This window comes from Glycine soja, chromosome 12 (genome assembly GCF_004193775.1).
Source record: "Glycine soja cultivar W05 chromosome 12, ASM419377v2, whole genome shotgun sequence".
In the NCBI taxonomy this organism is placed as follows: domain Eukaryota; kingdom Viridiplantae; phylum Streptophyta; class Magnoliopsida; order Fabales; family Fabaceae; genus Glycine; species Glycine soja.
The window spans coordinates 44,113,854-44,135,765 of record NC_041013.1 but is presented as its reverse complement, the minus strand read 5'-3'; the positions used below and the strand labels follow the sequence as shown (position 1 = coordinate 44,135,765).

General features: G+C 29.3%; 2 protein-coding genes across 4 annotated transcripts; one reads left to right on the top strand and one right to left on the bottom strand.

Moving 5' to 3' along the window:
- The first annotated feature begins 4,831 nt into the window (after positions 1 to 4,831).
- On the top strand, positions 4,832 to 12,314 carry LOC114377996 (E3 ubiquitin-protein ligase BIG BROTHER-like). Of its 3 annotated transcripts, none has more exons than XM_028336490.1 (8): positions 4,832 to 4,913; positions 5,237 to 5,449; positions 6,423 to 6,654; positions 7,129 to 7,166; positions 10,047 to 10,091; positions 10,884 to 11,011; positions 11,738 to 11,846; positions 11,988 to 12,314. In XM_028336490.1, exons 2-8 carry the CDS (start codon positions 5,309 to 5,311, stop codon positions 12,036 to 12,038), a joined length of 744 nt encoding a protein of 247 aa, XP_028192291.1. In that variant the 5' UTR covers positions 4,832 to 4,913; positions 5,237 to 5,308; the 3' UTR covers positions 12,039 to 12,314. The 3 variants fall into 3 exon arrangements, with proteins under 3 accessions (XP_028192291.1, XP_028192293.1, XP_028192290.1); XM_028336492.1 differs by having other exon boundaries at positions 4,839 to 4,913; positions 5,301 to 5,449; XM_028336489.1 differs by having other exon boundaries at positions 4,839 to 5,130.
- Positions 12,315 to 19,602: 7,288 nt separating this feature from the next.
- On the bottom strand, positions 19,603 to 20,496 carry LOC114379320. Its single transcript, XM_028337961.1, has one exon. It carries the CDS (start codon positions 20,213 to 20,215, stop codon positions 20,015 to 20,017), a length of 201 nt encoding a protein of 66 aa, XP_028193762.1. The 5' UTR covers positions 20,216 to 20,496; the 3' UTR covers positions 19,603 to 20,014.
- Between the last annotated feature and the right edge of the window lie 1,416 nt (positions 20,497 to 21,912).

Genomic DNA, 21,912 nt, shown 5'->3' with positions numbered 1-21,912 from the left:
TTTTTATATAAAGATTAACTTAATGAATGCGTATTTTTGTTTAAGTCTCATTTTTAGGTAATGTATTGATAAATTTGTTACAATTTTTTTATTTTTGAGGATTAAAATTTAAATTTTTATCTTTTAAAAATGAATTTATTAACACTTTATTCATTTAGAAAAAAATGATTATTTATCCTTAAAAAAACCTATTACTAGTATTTCTCAAAAATTTAATTTCTCAAACAACCCTGTTTAATTTAGCTACCTCTATACTAGTACATTCATACTAATAAATAAATAGTAGTGGTACCTTTTTATTAAAGTTTTTAGTTTGGGGAGCTGAACCCCGTTTAGGTCTACAATTGGGATTGTAGGTATCAGAATTCAGAAATTGAACACAGAAAAACAGCTGTATGGTACAGAAGATTGTTTTGTCATTTACAGCAGACATTTGTCTATGATAAATGCGGCTTCCACGGTTTATTTTTACATGCCATTCAATTCAGACCACCATTTAATTTAATTTAATTTAATTTATCACTACTATAAAAGTGTTGTTCGTGAGATTTTTTTATTTTTATTGTTGTTATGCTGGCTAAAAACACATGGCGGCTGCTTTAAGTTTTTTCTTTCTTCTAACAGATGGTTGCTTCAAGTTCAAGGATTTAAATTGGTATCTTTTTTCTTTCTAAATAAATACATGTATCTTTTGTTAAAGATAATCCTGTTTAAGTGAAAATCATTATAGTTGATAGAATTCTTCCTAAATATTTGTTAGATTAATATATTGAAGTAATGCAATCACTTATCATGGTAGATGGTAAAAGGGAATTTTAAAACAATTAAAGAATCAGGAGACGTTGGAGTAAAATTTTTGTTTGAATTTTTTTTATTCAGGTAAGGTATTCAGGACCAATACTTTGTTGTATCCTTGTACATATTTCCCTTTTTAATCATATAATTGTTAGTATATTTATTGTAATTCCCAATATAAGAATCAAAATAACGATAAATATCCATATAATTCCATATATTTCTTCAAAAGATTTTAATCTGAACAAAATCTTATTTTTCTGTTAAATAAATTATCATTTTAACCATCAATAATATTTATGTTGCCTAGTATTGTTATAATATTGACCAATTTCATTCCTTTTAAGTAATCAAGGAAGAATTTACAAATTAATAAAACCTAGCGGATAGAATTTTTCATCTTTAAATTGAAAAAAATTATTTTATTTTTATAATATATTTTTATGGTATTTTCTTACCGTTTATATTTTTATTTCTTTTGTCACACTATTTATTTCATTTTAGACTTCCCTCTACTTTCTTATTTTCTTTTCACATCATAGTCCACGTGTCATGAACTCTTTGGACGGTGGCGTCGTTTCTTTTGAAGTTTGTAAAAAGTTTGCATTAAGAGTGAAAGAAGTTAATGATCATGAATATATACGACACATTTGTTTCAATGTTTGCTTTTTGTCACATTAATACATAATATTAAACTAAGAGTAGATCCCAATTTCTTAATATAAAATCGAGAGGTTGCTTTATACTTGCGTGTTGAATAGGTTCCCATTCAAAAGGTAGCATCTGCCATGGCTGCTACGAGTTGTTTTTAGTGGAAAATGAATCGAAATTTACCACTCGAGAAAATTATCATGCCATGTCATATATTTTCTTTTCCCTTTCACTAATTTGTTTCATTATGCTTTTTAATTGTGTGAGTGTTACTTATGTGAAATTTGATTAAGTTATGAAATTAAATTTCAAAATATTTGATTTTGAAAGTAGAAAAATCCTTTAAAAGTATTTGAAACACGGACAAAAATTTGAGAAACGAGAGTATGTGATCAAAGAGAGTAATTTTGATTGAGATTATTGATTTTGATAATTTTATTGATGCACGTGAGAACAAAAAGTGTTAGAGAGCAAATTATTTTTCAACAAATCAAAGTACGAGTTAACAAAGAAGTTATGCAAAGACGATTACTAGTATCATATTAATGTAATTAGAAATATTTTTATACATGTATCAAAATCATATAATTCGACCATCAGTATTTTAGATCTATAAATAAAATGATTGACGATCAATTTTGAAAAATTGATATAGAGTCACTTAATTTCTCGAAACACCAACATACCTACCATTGAACTTCGCAAATGTTCATAAGGTCATTGTGTGTATTTAATTTTCATATGTTATGAATTCATGTATGTTTATTTTAATGTTCACTTCTAAACCCTTTACTTTTTTCAATTTTTATTTCTTTTCAAAACTTTACTTTTTCAATCCCTATTTCTTATTACTATTGAAATGACTTACTAACTAATTACTGAATTGAAAATATTTATCAAAAGTTGTTCTATTATCTTATGAATTACAAACTTATTATTAACTAATATGAATATGTTTATTAAAATTATTATTGTAATTTGCATTAAATATGAATAATTTTCTATTAAGTTGAAAACTAAAAACTTATTTTTTTGACTAAAAAGAATTCATAATTGAAAATGAATTCTATATCTCACTTTTAAACATTTATTTGTTAATAGAATTATTTAATAAAAATTCTTTTACTATTTTAAAAATATTTTCCTTTCGAAGAATAGATACAAATTTTACGAATAACAATGAGATACAAATATTATTGTAGCTAGAACAATGAAAAAATAATTATATTGATCATATAATTAAGATAACTAGAAAAACACTAAATTATTGTTCTAATATTACTATTATAAATTATCTAATTATTGTTATTCAATCATAAATTATTATAAATAATAAAAGACTAAAATATGTTTGCAATCTTTGATATATATCTAAATTTTGTTTTTGATCCCTAATAATTCTTTTCTTTATGTTTACTCCTTGATATTTAAAAAGTTTTGTTTCAAATTCTTTCGTCACTTAAGTAATGGCATCTCGTTAAATATTTGATAATGTAATTTGTAACGACTTAAAAATCACTTGTATTCATCTCAAAACTAAAATTACAAATATGGTGAAATAGTGGTGTGGTTGGTAGATATTCGGATAGACTTTTATTTTCAAGCAAAATAAATTCCCTTCCGGATATGCCATTCTCTCCCATTAAGCAGCTGATTGATCATCACCATAGTGTCATTAACAATATAAGCACTAAAAAATTAAAAAAGAAGAAGAAGAAGAAAAAAATTGAAAAATTATTAATTAATTAACTAATTGTAGCATCATGATAATCATCATTATCCTATCTAACACAGTATTCTTCTCTTCCCCCTTAGATCAAGAACTGCACCAATAGTGGCATTGAGGTGGTGCATGCAGTATGCAGCGATGCTAGTAGCAAAACGAACTTCCCAAACCCCATCTAGATGTTCACTGATGAGTAAGGATTCAACCTTCCATAAGAAGGTCTGAATTCTTTGAGGAACACGGAATGATGAAAGTTATTAAGTCTCAAATTAATACACACCCAACATATTCTTTTATCAGCTTCAACATAATCACTAACCTGCATGCATGTCACGATGCATGGGAGGAATTAATATTGGCAACAATCTCCATCTGACAGCTTGAAGAATTGATCCATTTCTCTAACCATGCATTCACTGATCTTCCATTTCCAATACTCCACACTTCCTTAGAAGCTAATAGTCACCACACTTTCACTATTGCCGTCCCCATAATATTTGACAAACTAATAAACTCTTCAATTCATCACAGAGATTAACTCAGTTAATTAATTAGTGTGCATCATCCTGAGTTATTATAAACTTTGTAATACCTGAATTTAATTCGTACTAATAAAAAAAAACTTGAATTGCTAAAATTACATCTATCAACAAATTTAGTCTATAAAATTATAAAATGCAATTTTAATCCATAAAATTATTATACAACAATTATCTTACCTTTTTTTTTTATCAATAATTAATAATTTTAAAAATAATTTTTTTATAATTTTAAAATTAATTGAACCTCTTAAATTCACATAATGGTTTTGGTATGGTGAAAATTTCAATAAAAAATAATTAATTAATTAAAGCAAAATTTGGGATTTTATATTGAGGAGAGTACGACGAAAAAGTAATCTCTGAATTCCAGCATGAAAAATGACCTATTTATTTCTTTTAAAGTAAGGAAGTAGTTTTCAAAGCATGTAGTATATTCACAATAATTAATTAGGAAATTAGTAGTTAAAGAAATTAATTTTTATATCCGTTAATGTAATTATATTATCAAATAATTAAAAACTATGATATGTTTATTTTTAAAATAATTGTTATAAAAATTAACAAGTTTATTATATATAATAGTTTATAATTAAATGTCAATATATAAATATTTTACATTAGTGTTAGGAAAAAAGATATATTTTACCTCTATATAATTTTTAAAATAACATAATAAAAATAAACAAAATATAAAAATAAGTAATTCACTATATAGCATTTAATTAATAAAAATTAAAATACCTAACTAAAAAATGTACACTAAAATAAGATATTCCATTTATGGATATGCAGTATTTCTCATAGTTAAAAATTATGATAAAATTAATATATAATATTTTGAATAAATCAAGATATCTTTTGAATTGAAAGTGCACTATTAATTCTTAAAATATTAGTAAATTAAATTTATGATCACATATTAAAGAATAATTTTATCACAAATAATATACACCATATTGGTAATAACGGTATAATAGAGAGAATAAAATATAAAATTGATTTTTTTACTGCAAATATAAATTGATTACAATCAACAAATTTTAATTAATTAAAAGTTATTATTATTTTTCAATTTTCCCCAAATCCTACAAATTGGCACAAAAGAGAGAGAGAAGCTCACTACACACCACATTGCCACACAGCATTGAAACCCTCTCTCTCTCTCTCTCTCTCTTCCAACCATTCCGAATGTGAACAAGGTAAATCAACTCTCGAACTTTCCTTCTTTCTCTTCTCTTTGTTTCCCGAGAACACAAAAAAATCTCACGACACTGCAATAGTCCCACCATTCTCCTTTTCCCTCCCAAATTTCTCTTCAATCTCACGCCACCTGACCCCCAAATTACAAACCTTTTTCAATTTTTTTATTCAAATAAAAAAATTCAGGCTAAACCTCGTTTTGGGTCGGATTCGAAGGTTGTCTCTGCGATTCTGTTTTCCGTTCCTTTTAAGAATTTGTTGCTCAAGGCCGTGTTTGGTGACGCGTAATGTGGTTTTTCCTTTCTGTTTTTTGTTTGTGCAGTTGTTGTTGTTGAAGGGTATTTTATATATAGTGTGTAGTGTGGTGGTTTTTTCTCTTCTTGAAGGTGCAAAAATGAATGATGGTAGACAAATGGGGGTGAATTACGTAGACGCTGGGTTCCCTTATGCTGTTAATGAAAACTTCGTGGATTTCTTCCAAGGATTCACTCCTGTGCCCGTCAATTATGCCTTTGCTGGCTCAATTCCTGATCAGGTTTTTCTTTCTACTTCCATTTTTTATTTTTGGGTAAAATATTTTTTTTTGTTCGTCGAAATTCGGTTTTAGTCTCTCTAGAATTTTAATAATACCATTTTAGTCCGTACATAAGTGATGTGGTTTTAGACTTTTAGACTTTAGTCCCTTGTTGGCAAGGTTTTAAATTGAGGTTTGCGGTCATGGATCCTTGACATTGCAAAAAATTGAGGACAAATACGGTCATGGAGACCCCAAAAGCTTCACATTGCAGCTGAATCGCAGTTGCTGACCATTTTTTAGAACCTTGCTAATATGGGCTGAAATGTAGAAACTAAGAATGTACTATTAGGTTTTTATATGGACTAAAAGTGAATTTCGAGACATTTTTTAGGGACTGGAAACATATTTTACTCTTTATTGTTATTTTTGGTGTTGTTTCAATGTTTCAAAACTTGCTGGATGATTTAATGGTTTTGCTGACAAGGTTGTAGATTCATGCTACCCATGAATTGCTAATGTGGGTTGTTTCTGAAGTTTATTGAATTTTATTTACCCCAAATTATGGGAGTAAAAGCAGAAATTTCAGTCCTTTTGTTGTTATCATTGCTGCTGCTACCTAACAGTTAGGTATTTAGGTGATAGAATTCACAATGTTTGACATGGGATAATGGAAGATCTTTTTTTTTTCTTTTTTTTAAATAATGGGAATTGGAAGGTCAAGTACAAAAAATAATGTGAGAATGATAGTTACTTTTCTTTGAGTTGAATTGCAAGAGTGGATGGATAATGCTGCATTTGAAAGCAGCTGTGTCAAAGACATGCATGTCTCCCTTTTGACCCAATTAAATATTAAATTTTGTATTGGTGTCATTCGTAAGTGTGTTGAACATCGCTGAAAATATTCTCTTTTGTTTGTTTTATTAACTCATAGTTTACTATTGATTCTGTTTTGGTCTGTGATCATAACTATGTAATCTTATGTTCTGTCCAGGAAAGTGTCTACTGGTCAATGAACATGAATCCCTATAAGTTTGGATTGTCTGGCCCTGGGAGTACATCTTACTATAGTTCTTATGAGGTAAATGGTCATTTGCCGAGAATGGAGATTGATAGGGCTGAGTGGGAATATCCTTCGACAATTACCACTGTGGAAGAGCCTGCTACAACAGATTCTCCACCTAGAAGAGATGGAGTCACGAACATGCAGACCATCCCTGAAGAATGTTAGTGGAAATTTTATTTTCTTTTACTGTAAGCCTAGGCCTGTGATCACATTGTTGGTCTCTGCAATTTGGTTGTTGTATCTAAAATTCTTAATGCATTTTTTATCACTTTTAGGTGCCATGCTAATTGCAAATTAGTGTATATGGGATTTTTGGGATACGTGGTGTGGGGGGTGGTGGGGGTTGTCTGGTTGGATGAAGCTCATTATTGTCATTATTGGGTTGATTTTAAATGACTGTTTTAAATTGCAACTATTAAGAAAAACATGAAAATCATATGTTAGCATCTTTATTGTTTGGATTTCTTTTGCAGAGAGTCTTAAATAATGCAAACCTTTTTAGTGAAGCTTTTATTTTTATTTTTTTTCCTCACTTCTGAATTAAATTGAAACTACTATTTTAATTTTTTTATTATTCAGGAAATCTGTGTGAATCATAGTATAGTATATTAATTCTTTTAAATTTCTTTTGCAGGCAGTCCAAATCATCATGAGTCCAATAGTAGTAGCCAGGTAGGAAGCTTTCTTATTTATCGAGCCACAAATTTAGACCTTACCTAATTGAATCTTGATTTGATATCCAATCATTTGTCCCTGGTAGGAACACTGGGTCCCCTATGCTTGAAATTTGGGAGACACTTTTTCAATGATAGTTGGGTGTACATGACATACTTTAATGGAAAATTGTAATCTATCCACTGTACACTTTTTTGGATACTTAACACTTTTATTTGGAAATGTTGGTCAAAATGAATATTACTCAATTTAACTTGGGCCCCTTTGGAAATAGTCCATTTTTCAATTTTAGCAATTAACTTGTTTAAACTTTCAATATGTGACAAATAATCCTTGTAGTTTTAGCTTTGGCAAATAGTCTGTCTATACTTTCAATGTGTGACAAACAATGATAACCTTATCTCACTCGGTGATGTTGGCTACATGGATTACACAATGTCATTGGGCTCTCAATATGTGGCAAGCAACCTGTGATTTTAATTTTGGAAAATATCTTGCCTAAACTTTCAATCTGTGGCAAATAATCCTTGTAGGTTTAATTTTGGGAATTAATCACAAGGTATTATTTGTCATAAGTTGAAAGTTTAACTGAGTTAATTACCAACATTGAAAGCACCACTATTTGCACAACAGTCATAGTTAAACAGGGTGATTTGCAATTTAACCATAAATGTTTAGTCCCAAACTTACGGTACTGAAATCGAACCATGGATAGAGGATTGTATATAAAACATGGTTTTTATTCAGCTTATTAGGCTGGGTTGTAGGGCATAATTCCAATAAATTTTGGAATGTCAGAGTTCTATCTTTACTCATGCCATCTGATACAAAACTGAGTCCAACAATGGCAAATATAGCAAGAACAAAAGAAAGAAAATGAGATATGTATTATTAGAATGCTGAAAATTACAGTAGCACTAGCACACTACTGCCCCAGAGCATAGCTCCTACAGAGAGCATGAGCTCTCTATTAATAACAAACTAAATGATTCCCAAAAGATGTCCCACTCTCTTGCCAACAAAAGAAAGAAAATGAGATATGTATTATTAGAATGCTGAAAATTACAGTAGCACTAGCACACTACTGCCCCAGAGCATAGCTCCTACAGAGAGCATGAGCTCTGTATTAATAACAAACTAAATGATTCCCAAAAGATGTCCCACTCTCTTGCCTGTTAGCTATTTGTCAACATTTTCCCAAATCAGTAACTAATTCCCCCCCTCCTATTTCTCTCTCTGCCATCTCACTACTCACCCATTTTTCTCTTATTTCTCCTCACGTAAACTTTCCAGACCCAGGCCCATGAGACAATTGATGGGCGAATTGCTCCCCTGGTGTCCATGTTTCCTTTTGGGTCCTAACATCATCTACAAAACAGGCAAAATGATTTTTTTTTTATTGATTTTTAAAGACAACTTAGAATTTTATGCTCAATGCAACGCATCAATGCTTTCATTTGCTTCACATGTCGTGTCATATACAAACCCAATACCATGATACTTGGGTACTTCACCAATACTTATTCTTTAGAGGTGATGCTCAATGATAGAATGGTATTGAGATGATGTTGGCAATAGACAATGATTTATGACAGACCTTTATAATTTCTTTTTTATTTTTAGTAATGTTCAGAAGTACCTCAGTTTGGATTTGCAAAATTATATGTCAGTTTTATTAATATTTTATACATATCTGTATATAATATACAATGCATGTATCATATCATTATTGAATGCAATATGTATCTGATATGTGAATCATGTCAGCACATATGGCCTTGAAACCAAAAAGAGTTTTGAAGTTGGGCATTGTTTATGTTTTATTATAACATCCTGTGGACCTATGCATATGCCTCCTATCGCATCTTTTCTAGGTATAGTTATTGATTGATGACACTTAGCATCAAATAGTATTTGTAGTTTTCCAACGGTGTTATTTTTGCATTTTTTATACAAATTTGTTTACATATGTAGGTATTTAGGCTTGGTTTTCTCCCAAAACTGTTTTCATAGGGGAACCAATAATTTCTATATCATGTTTCTTATAAACCATTCTCAAAGTTTTATGCTTGCAAGAAATGTCCCCAAATACTCCTTTCTTTTTGAGTAAACTGAGCAATTAGAATGTTACTAAACCAAAAACACAAACCAAGAAATTGTACAGAAGATATGAAGACAAGAACGAACCTTTTATTGATTAGATATCAATCAGAAAATGAATGAAATCTTTGAAGAATTTTTCCTTACTACTGAGCCATTGCATTGTCTTCTTAATACTGACAATTAGCATTTCCCCTTCTACCCCTTCTATTTAAGCCAAGCCCCTGCCTTTCAACCTCTAACTAACCGACTAATTGATTGTTATTAATTTTTTTTGGTGAATAAATTTGATTGTTTTAATATTCTACTTTAACTAACCATTAACATTTGGGAATGAATAAAATTTATACAAAACATGACTAGATTTGTTGTTGCTTCGATGATACTCCATTTTTGTATTATTAAAAAAAAATAGGGTTTTTATCTCTCTCTCTCTCTCTCTCTCTCTCTCTCTCTTTTGTATGTTTTGCTGGAGCTCATTATTTAGGTCAAAATAGAATCCATAAAGATGTTATTTGAATCCTCTAAAATGATTTCATGTGCTACCTTGCATAACTGTTTTCTCCTTATAAGCTCTATCAGACTGGGATTCTGGGAATTATATTATTTAAAATGAAAACTTGAAAAAACTCGAGTTGAGATCTCTGCATTTCAATCTTTTAATGTCAACAAGTAGTTAACTCTTCTTTATATTGTTTTCAGCTTGTAACTTGATAATCAAGCAACATAGAAATTTATCCTCTGAAGTCTCTAATCCTTGCTGTTGCACTGGTGCAGGTCATATGGCAAGACAACATCGATCCTGATAATATGACTTATGAGGTGCGATGCACTTATGTTTTATGTGTAAATGCTGATGTATGTAAGCATCCAAAGTTAGCATGTTTCTCGATTCGAAGTTTGTTTAGAGATTGGAGATATTGTTGTAGGCTTTTGCATTCAAGTTGTTTGGTGAAGACTTCCAAATGATTTTATATTTAAAATGCCCCACCACACAAGCTCATTAAACTTGAAACACCTAAACACTTGGTAGTAGGAGTTCTAATACCGTGTCAAGAATCAACTCCCTCTAAGATTAAGCTGGGTTAGGTGAAAGCTCGTGAATAATTTTATATCCAATTGTTTCAAAGAACGTCAAATTAACCTGAAATGGTGCTTTATATGATATCAAATTTTATTTAAATAATCATTCAGATAAAAAATTACACATACCGCGGTAAAGTTGGTAAAGTTGTGCCTTGGTGACTTGGTGACTTGTTGGTCATGGGTTCGAATCCGGAAACAGCCTCTTTGCATATGTAAGGGTAAGGCTGCGTACAACATCCCTCCCCCATACCTTCGCATAGCGAAGAGTCTCCGGGCAATGGGGTACGAAGTTTTTAATCATTCAGATAAAAAATGGGTGTTGCCTTCAAGATTTAGAATTTTTGTGCTACAGAAAAGAGCTGTTTTGAAATGTTGCTAATTTATTTTGATGATTGAAGTTGGGCATTGTTGAACTTGGTGCTACTTTATATTGTAATATTTTGAGCTTTCAATTTTATTGGTATTTTGAATAGAAGTAGGATTAGAAATCATGAGGATCAATAGCCAGTGATATTTTGTAAGTGACAGGAACTACTGGACCTGGGAGAGGCAGTTGGGACTCAAAGCCGGGGTCTTTCCCAAGAGCTTATTGATATGCTTCCAACCTCAAAGTACAAATTTGGTAACTTATTCAAAAGAAAAAATTCTGGGAAAAGGTAAACTCCTGGTTCTCAGTTTTTTATTATTTTAAATGGAATAGATGAAAACGTGGATACTAAAAAGTTGAATGGTGGCCAAGCAGTGTATTGCATTTTTGAGGAAGATGAGGTGTATATGGAGGAGGAATGGAAATTATAACATTTAATCTCAACAAATTGTTATCTTTAATGTTAGAGAAATCAATCTATTGAATAATTGAACAATATATGACAATTGGAGGGAAAATTAGTACATGCTTCATGCTTGTTGCATTTATAAATTATAGAATTATCAATTTGTACTTTCCCTTGTTTTCATCACCCTTTAAATATATAATCAATCAACAGAGAAGAAAATTCATTTATACGTATCCATTTTCATTTTTTTTTATTTCCTCTATTCTTCGTCTCAATGGTCTTGGAAATAGATTATTTCCTTCTGTACTGTGGTTGACAGTATACAATGTTTTGATAGTCTTAATTATGGTGACTAGAGTTCTCTACTTTCATCCCATGCCTAGAGAAATTGATTCAATAAGCTCTAGTTTTATATGTAGGACTTGCATTAATCATAGAAATTTGATTTCATATTTTATTATTATTATTATTATCATCTTTTTCTGGACCATTAGAACTTCTGTATTCTAGATTTATGATATTTATCCCACCTTTTTCCTGGTTTCAGTCTCGGGCTATAATTTCTACTTTCAGATTGTACTAACAATCAAATTGCATTGCAAACAGGTGTGTAATTTGTCAGATGACATACAGAAGAGGTGACCAACAAATGAAATTACCATGCAGCCATGTCTATCACGGTGAATGCATCACCAAGTGGCTTAGCATTAACAAGGTATACATTTTTAAATCCATTTTTTTAGCTGACCAAAAAAAAAAAAGGTATACATTTTTAAATCCATTTTTTTTTTCTTTCTTAAGTTCACTTGAAACCTATGTTTTTACACTTTGTTGTCCCCTGTTTCGTTCTTTTCAGAAATGTCCTGTTTGCAACACCGAGGTTTTTGGCGAGGAATCAACGCATTAGCATCAAGATGGCAAAAGGGATCCTTTTTGCTCTATTAATTTTTGCTTCTCATCCAACTCTCCCTCTCTCTCTCTCTCTCTCTCTCTTTCTCTCTCTTTCTCTTTAAGTTTTAATTTCTTACACGTAGGTAGATGTAGTATGAAGAACTCTATGGCAGCTCTCACAATATATGTTTTGTTTACTAGAAACAACCTAATGGAGTCGCATCTTCTAGTGGTTAATGTGTGATTTTGTGTGTATTCATGCAATATATATTCCTCTTAGCTTTTGTGCCCCTTTCTTTGTTATTTGGGATTGAAAAATATGCTTCTCAGCCATTGACCAACATGGAAAGTTTTGAGATTTTGGAGTAAGAAATCTCATGATCATGCTAAATGGATTGAAAAATGAAATGTGTGTGGGGAATGCTCAGGGATATGGAGATCTTAACTTGAGAAACTTATTCAGCTAAGAAAAAATGGGTTCACTCACAGACTCACTTATTTAGCTGAATAGGTGCAATTATACTCAGGTAATTTATCTCTCGCCAATTCTTCAGTGAGTAGACGCACTTAAACTGTGCTTGTTAATTAAAATATCAATGACTGAAAATTGGAATAAAATTAATTAATATGTCAATTGTTAATTTTTTAATAATAGTAATAGTTATTATACTTTATCATTAACAGTACATTCCCTTTATTTTAGACGAGCCCAATTCAGAAAAATTACTATGTTTAAGGAGGAAAATGACCTCATGCGGACCGAAAGGGATAAGATGAGATTGCACCTTCTCCAACACCACCTTCACACATTCTAACATAGTCATAAATCAGCACTATTTGATAAAAATTGAATGGCTTAAAATTCATATGGCTATTTGAAGTTTAATTTAGTAAAAAAAAAAAATGAGCAAATGAATTTTGATCTAACGATTCAAATTAATTGAATATGTGAAAACATTAAATGGTGACTGTCAGGATAGAGATATAGGGGATATGGTCTCTACAGGGAGGGCATGCAGGTCCCTGAAACCACTGGACAAAATTACAAGGAGAAAATTCATCTTGGACTACAATACATGTACTCAAATGTACTCACGTGTAAGGATCCATGCATCTCCAAGTCTAAAGTAAAGAAAAGTATAATAATTAATTATAATATAATTTTAAATCTTATGTTCTTTCTTATGTGTTAAATAAAAAATATATATAAAACACCTTTTATGTTTTTAAATTATTTCATTTATTTTATTTATCAAATATTAAAAACTATTGCTCTTAATTATAATAAATTGCTCTTAATTTCTAAGGGAGTTGTTTGTGTCAAGATTTAAAATTGTATTCCTAGGAATCACTTTTCCAGAAATATTATGCATGTAAACATTATTCTTATGAACATGTTTGTTTGATATAAGTAATTTTTGAAATTTTGAAAATTTATTTAATTAAAAAATAAAAGAAAAAAATCTGGAAGAATAAAGTGGTGATAGTTAGTAATTATAGAAAATAACTTTTATTTTAATGGAAATACAAGCTACCCACCTTTGACCATGAAAATAAGAAATAACATAAATAAATATGAGTAAATTATATTATGGGATTCAACCATTCCTGAACATGTTTTTACAAAATTTGTACCAAAATTGGGAATGATCCCCCAAGTCCACTTTTCTGAAATTTTTTGTTGATATCTTGAATCAAACCCCCTCTCCGGAGGTAAATCATTAGTGCATGTTTGATTTATAGTTAAAAATGTTACGACATGCATTTTAATATAAATCCAATTAATAAAAGTAAAATAAACAAAAAAAAAAGATTTTGATCAGTTGATAAAATTATTTTTATCTCAAAAGTAATTTTACAATAGATTCCTAAACATATTAATGATATGAGTTTGAATAGTTTGGTGGAAGTGAAATTCTAATCTCAGTGCTGCTATTGGTAAAAAAATAAAATAAAAATCCAGTTGTAACAGGAATTTAATAGTAGTACCAGGTACTCAGGCTATCTTTATCCGTGGAACGCAGGTTTCATTCTCTCACAACCATCAGTAAATTAAAAACAAGAGTAATAAATAAAACACACAAAAGGCTCAGTTTATTAATTCCCCTAACCCCCTTTTAAATGCATTCTGAGACAAGTATTCACTGACCACATTAATTTGTATATGCTGAATTTTGTCACAAATGCAAAAATGAAGATAAGGGTAGTGTGCCTGCATTTATCCCTCTGAACTGAATTTGTGTGTTTCCAAGAGTAGTGATTGCAATCTATTCCACCCATTAAAAGTTGAAACAAATGCGTTGCTTTTATTAACAAAATAACATTTCTTTTCTTTTATAATGGGGAGGCTAAAGATTTTAGGAACTATTTTATGTGAATCTTTCTATTCAATGTTTTTGATATATTCATTGCCTTGCTCCCCCTCCATCCTCTACCACTTGCAATGAATATGACATGGCAGAGTCACACAAAAGCAAGAAACAATGTTTTTTTCTTCTTCAATGGAGGCAATTGATTCATAGTCTTTTTTCTCTCTTACATCCAAGCCTGCAATTTACACTTTATGCTCTATGTAGCATCCAAGCCCAATCTACACTAATGTTTGATAGAGCATCCTGACACATGATTACAATCAAGGATGCTTGGACCTGGACAAACTATTAAGAAGTGAAAAATTATTAGAGAATCTAAGATCAGTATATATTCACACTCTTGATTAATATTTGCATAACTTGTATTTATATTTTTCAATTTTCGAAGAAGAATTAATAATACTTAGTTACGTGTCATGATGTGAAGATTAATGAAAATTATAATAATCTTAGATTAGCTGATAATTTATTGAAGAAATATGAGATATTTATCAACAATACATAGTGAGGGCTACAGGATTAATACACAATGTACCGTATATCAGCTTTGATACACAAAGAATAATGAAAACCGACTGAACACATTTCACATAACATGGAGAGAAATTGGTATCAATTTTTGGGGGAAGTGCTGAATTATTGTGCTTGATTGCAAATGCTAACAATATTGCCAACTATACTATTTACGGAATAAGGACTGTTGATAGCATATGGTGGTTATTCACATGAACAGTATCTGCATTAGTTGGACAGAAAATAGAAGCTTGATTTCATCCATTAAATCTAATCAATATATTCTTTATTCCCACAAACATTTTTTTTTTTGAGAAAGAACTTCATGTTCAATGGCTTTATGCAAATATTCTCGAAGCATTATTTCACATGTCAAGGACCAAGAAATAAGAATTTTGATGATTTACTGCTCATAAGTTCCATGTCATTTCAAGGAACATTTTCAGATTGAGATACCATGCTTGTTAACAATCACCATGTGCAACTACTTCAAAGACTTACCAATCCTGCCTAAAATAGTAATACTCTCACTCTACAAAACTATAGCTAACTATAGTCATGCTTGGATAAATTTTTTCTAAAGTAACTAATAGGAGAAAAAAAAAAGTAAAATAAATTGTGCTTCTCACCTTAAGTTATAATCAACTACTTAATCATATCATTTTTTTTTTGTGTAGAAGTAGATAAGAGAGATTCTACAAAAGCTTAGAAGCATAGATTAATTTTAATTTATAGAAGCTCAATTCATTTTAACATTTTAATTTATAGAAGCTTGATTCATTTTAACTTTGATTACACGGATTGAAACTATGCTATAAGCACAAGATAGTTATGCAACTTCGATTCAAAGTGGGATTAAAGATCAACAACTTTTTGAATGAAGTTAAGAAGTTGGTTGATATACTTCTCCAAATTGGCCTGAAAATTACATTATAAGGTTATATGTCAAGCAAGATACTCCTAAAAGGTTTTCGTTTCAAGTTGGTTCATAAAATTTTCACAAACTAACTCTGACTCTGAGTATGATATCAAGCCAGCTTACACTGTATCATCTTTAGTACTTGAAAATAACATTTTCTTCTTTGCCATTTCCTAGAAAATAAAATGCTAGGAGCCTAGGACCTTTTTTCCCCCCTTCTTTAGTGATCTACTTATACTCAAACAGATCATAACATCTGGGTTGAGTAGAAGCAACACTGTTGATTATGCAAATTGAAAGACAACATCAACATATTAATTAAGCTTCCTTTTATGGATATTTTGGGTGAACGCCATGATGTATAATGGATTTTGAATTTGAGAACAGAATAGGCCTCCTAAAGAAGAAAGAATAATTAGATAGAAATGGACTTAATTCTCATTGATTGATAAAATGCATTTACAAGAATATATAACCATCTGCCTATGCTGTCCATACATAATAATATATAGATCCTTCCTATTAGAATTCTAACCAATTCCTTCTAGAACCAACTCAATAATATATCTACTTGTAAGACACATAATCAGTCAATTTCTAAGGTGCTACCACATTCCTTTTGGGCCTGCTAGATTCTCCAGTTTGGGCCTTCACAGCAGCTATATCATCAATCTGGTCCCCCTAACCTCGGTCATAACCCATTATGCCTGAAACACCATCTGTGATATTACATATGCTAAAGGAAAATTCTGCACAATTCACAATCCTGTGCATCATCAATAAGAATTTCCACCATTCACTATCTTCTACAATCTGCATTGAGAGATATTGCATACTAGTCTTTACATATGTTCTCCTTTTGGAAGCCTTACCCACAAAACTCAGGTTGAATGTATTAAACTTGTTCGAAGTGATTAAAATTTATTTCTTCTTTATTTATGTTTTTATACTAGATTAAATAATGTTCTCATAAAACAGGGAGATATTATTTAGGTTAATAATATTTTTTTGATTGTAGCTATTCTTAATTATCTTCTATTTCTCTCATATATATTCTTGTACTATGGGATCAATACCTCCAATAAGAGATAAGAGATTTAGTGAAAATAAAGACTTTGATCGTGTTTCGATAAATTTTTCTTAGTATCTTTAGGGGGAAATATAGGAAATAAAAGAAATTGAATTTTTCCCATAAATTGATTTATATACTTCTTCTGGATAAGTTTTTTTTTTTTCTCGCAAGTCTCCTTGTTCAAAGATATATATATTTTTTTATATAAAATATGGTCGTATACTAAACGTAGAACTTCTCGTAACGAAAATTCGAACTTTAGTTTCAGTCACTACATTGAAGGTGATTAACCTCTTTTGTTAGATCCGATCACCATTGGTAGCTTAGATAAATTAAATGAATGAGTTTTATATAAATTAAACCATCAAGTGCATAAGTTTATTTTGATTTCTGACACAGCTTCAATCCCTTTGGTCTCCTCATCCTGTTTTTCTATAAATCCTTATAATGAAGTTTAATTCCGATTGAAGAATGCATGAATTTGTGAATGCAGGGATTTTGCTTCTCACTTTGCCTTTGATTTAGCTACTCTATAGAAAGAAAAATATATTATTAAGGGAAAGGCTTTGCTGTCATGTCCAGTGTTTTTAGTACATGTAAATTATTACTTAGTAAAATAAAAACATGTAATACAAGGGTCAAGTACTATTAGAATCATGTTAGCGCCAATCTGTGGGCTAATTTGTCGTTTTGTACATTACTTTTAAAACCGAAATCCATGTTCTGAAGCCGCAATTCGCACGATCCAAGGAAAATATTTGTATCTTACAAAAAGATAGTGCCAACTCCCTTGTCTTGAAAGGGATTTCTTGAAAACAATGAAATATTCAAACAGAAATTAAAGTAGAGTAGTATTTTTTAGTTGAAAAGTTTATATAGTTTTTGAGAAATAAAAATATTACTAACATCTTTTCTTATAGAAAGAACAGGTTAACAAATTACAATTTTGATTTACGTAAAATATATTTTTAAGTATAATTTGTAAACTATTTCTTTAAAATCCATGTGATCTATGATAACATTTATAAGCAGTAACACACACTTAGACCTTATTAGAATAAATTTATCTATAAGTATTTATAAAAAAAATGAGAAGAGAAAATAAAATGAACTTTTCACATACACTTAACTCAACTAGTTTTATTGAAACTTTTTTCATTTAATTTTTCCTAAAGCTAAGGTGCACGCATAGTCAATTTTAACTTGTAAGAAATTCATACATTACACCTTAATTTGTCTCTCCCATAAATGGTTATAGATAAGCTCATCCTTAATTCATAAGTGTTATTATATATCCACTTATTTCTTAAAAAAGGTATTTTAATTTTAATTTTAATTTTCTTATATCTTTTGTGTGTAATAGTCACCTTGAAGTTTGAATCTAGGAGCTTATACATACTATTTCAAATCCCACCACGTTAATCTTATTTTATTTTTCTTATAATACATCATAAAAATATAAATTACTAGGATACTCATTCTAAAACAATAAGGGAACATATCTTAACAAATTCCTAATAAAAAATGAATTTAATTAAAATGTAATGACACTGTAAAGGATTTTTTTATATTGTTATCTAAATTACATATTAATATGTTTAGTCTTTAACTTTATAAAAATCACTTTAAAAATTATATCAAAAATAATTTACAACTGTTTGATGGTATAATTTTTTAAAAAAAATTATCTTTTTAAACTGTTTTATACTAATATTAAATATTCTTTAAAAGCCAAAAAGATGTTAAATGCATGCTACATATGCTAAACTTATTTTAAAAAAATATATGTTTTGAAAAAAAATATTATTTTAAAAAATTATTCTTTTTCAAATGTGCATCATGAAGGTCATCATTACAAATACCAAGAAACAGAGATAGAAAAACTGCCAAACAGGGAATCCAAAGTTGTCTCAAGCAGCTCCGCAGACATTATATATGTTTCTTCCTTTTTCTAGAGATGATAAGATAAACCCTAAACTAAACCCACATTCTATATGGAAAGATAAGGACCATTTTTGGTTGTTTTGTGATATGTCTAAAATGGGAAAGGGATTTAGGAGATAAACTTGGCGTGACTTCACCAATGAAGATGAAAGTAAAGGATTAAAGAAATACTTACTATTTAGTATATATCTCTCTCACGCAAACATTTGATATCTATTATAAAAAAAAACATCCATTTCAAATGTAAAATAGTACTAGTAACATCTAAAATAAAAGCAATTATTTCTCATAATATTCATATTTATTTCTCTTTTACATTAACAAGCAATGCTGTAAACTCTATAATTAAAGAAAATTTTATATTAAGTTCCCTTAATTTACATCGAGAAAAATAAGGTTATTATTAATATATATTTATTTTCTCCTTCATTTAATTTTTTCCACTTCATTTATTTCTCCTTTGTTTTATCATATCAATTACAATTAGTCCTTCTGTTTTTTCCCTCTCTCATCCCCTCAAAAGAAGGTGACATTTCCCATTTTTCAAAAAACAAAAAAAACCATAATAAGTGTGGCACTATAAAAAAAATGTAACAGAAATTGTCCTATTCTCACAAAAAATTAAAATATTTAAAAAATATAATATTTGCCATTCTACACGGGTATGAAATATATGGAGACAAGTGGCACTACCTTTGTGGTCCAAATCTTGTTTGAAGCTAAGGACCAAATTATAGAAAAACACAGAAGAAAAATAAAGTTAAAAAAACTTCTCAACATTTCCATGACCACAGAAAATTCCATTATTCTTTCAAAGGTTACATTGAGGAACGAACATTGAACAGGAAGCACAACCGAATGGAATCACCTCAAAATGTAAAAAAAGTAAAAAAAAAAATAAAAATTACAACAATTAATTCTACTGCATATTAATCCGCGGCAAGAGCAAAACTGCTCTAAAACAAACTCATAACACCGTACAAGCTTTATTGTATGTAGATTATTAGGAATTGATGTTAAATCAAAGAAGATTAAAAAAAAACTGAAAATTAAAACAATCAAGAAAGAACCACAACAAGGGGTCCAAGAAGAAAAAACATATTTACAATAAGATAAGATGTGGTTTTTTTTTTTTCTTCTTCTTTCAATTGTTGAAACTTTGACATGTGAATCTACCTTGTGTTGCAGAGCATGATATCCAACATCCTAGACCAAGCTACGCGTAGGCGAGGGTAAACTCGATTCCTGTAGGTTCTTGATTCTCTGACAACATATTCCATGGTTTCCACAAACAGGTTCAGGCTTCGGATTGGTGGCACGTAAAGGGTCAGAGGAACCGCAGAGAAAGCCACAGTGAAGAACAACTGCAACATTTTTCTTCTTTTCTTTCTAACTTTTTTTTTTCTGTGAGATGATGCCCTACTGCGAGAGGAATACAAAGGTGAACTCTTTGGATTAAATACTAAAAAGGGTATTTGGATTTGAGTTTTGTTGGACTTTGGGAAATTTTTGTGTCAAAGGAAGAAGGTTGGGGGAAGAAGAAAGAAAGGGTGTTTGACTAATATAAGGTTGGAGGTAAAGAGAGAGAGAAAGAAAGTGAGCGAATAGCAATTTCTGGAAACTTAATGAGACTTGAACCAACTAAAATTAAAACTCATAGTACTATATATTATGGTAAGTGAATTAAGTAATAGTACTTTACTTACGAAGATAAATATGGGGAAATGGCAAGATGTGGGTGCAATTGCGTTTAGGATATTTGCATATTAATGAAATTGGTTTTAAAGAGAAAAATTATACAGTATGATATAATTATTTTAATTTATTACTTAGTGAATTCGGTTTAAAATTTAATTTTAATTTGATTAATTCAATATTAAATTAATTGAATTGGATTTGGAATTTTTTTTTAAATGTTACAAGTTTTTTTCAGATCGAAAAAATATTAAATAAAGATACAGTAACATACATAATAAGAGAAGAATCATCAGTGAATCAAAATGGAGTAAGTAGTGTTAATTAAATTTGAATTTTAGACATATAGTTATATTAATAAGAGAAAATAAACATTATATAAAAATTTTGATATCATCATTCAATCATAAATCTATTGTATAATCATATCATGTCTTTCTTTTTTAATTCAAGAGATAAAAAAAGGAAAAGGTTAATTTAAATAATTTTTTTTACTGTTTTATATGTTGTTATTGTTGTTTGTCTAAGATTTTAGCTATGTTAACAAGATAATGATTTAAAAAGTAGATAAATTTTTTATTGAAAATTATTACAAAATATGTTAAAAACATTAAATAGTATATTTTTATAAGAAAATATTTTTAATTTCTTGAAAAATAAGGTTAAGACATTAGGTGGTAGTTTTGAATTTTTAATGTGATTTAAGTGTTATTTTTAAATAAAAATACAACGTAATATTTTTATGTTTTAATTACATATATTTTAATTCATCTAGATATAATTATCTTCATTTTAATCCCTTGTTAATTTGTATTTCATTTGTAATTTTTTATAATTGAAAATATTTTTAGTACCTATTTTTATAATTTTTATTAAATGATGAAAATACAAAGTATAAATTCACATATTAACAATTTGTTGAGTTAAAACAAAAGAGGGTAAAAAAGGTGAAAGAAAAAAATATATTTTTTCTTGTTTGGTTATGACAACATGTAACAAGGTTTTGTTGTTGAAAATTTATATCCTTTGGGATATCTATTAACTTTATTTTCAAGTATCTATTAACTTTATTGTAAGAAAGAAAATATAAAACATAAACATTGCTATAAAGTATTTATCAATTTTATTATAACTAATCTTTATTAGAAAATCTGTTTGATTATCTTTAATAAAGTCTCTTCTCTCAATTATACTTTTTTATTTACAAGATTTAAATTTAAAATTTTGCTTAAGAAAGTTGAGCTTATAATATTACTTGAGCTAACCTCTCGTCCTTGTTATATCTTCTTATTTAGTGTGTTATATTTTACAATCTCCATCCTATATTTTTTATATTTAAAATATCTTTATTTAATATCTCTTGACATTTGATACT

What these genes read in the sequence shown, in the direction of transcription:
- LOC114379320 (XM_028337961.1), bottom strand. Translation starts at nt 20,215, where the DNA reads ATGTTGCAGTTGTTCTTCACTGTGGCTTTCTCTGCGGTTCCTCTGACC.
- LOC114377996 (XM_028336490.1), top strand. Translation starts at nt 5,309, where the DNA reads ATGAATGATGGTAGACAAATGGGGGTGAATTACGTAGACGCTGGGTTC. An exon ending in AGAAAAAATTCTGGGAAAAG is followed by an intron (nt 11,012 to 11,737) that starts GTAAACTCCTGG and finishes CATTGCAAACAG; the next exon opens with GTGTGTAATTTGTCAGATGA. An exon ending in AGTGGCTTAGCATTAACAAG is followed by an intron (nt 11,847 to 11,987) that starts GTATACATTTTT and finishes CGTTCTTTTCAG; the next exon opens with AAATGTCCTGTTTGCAACAC.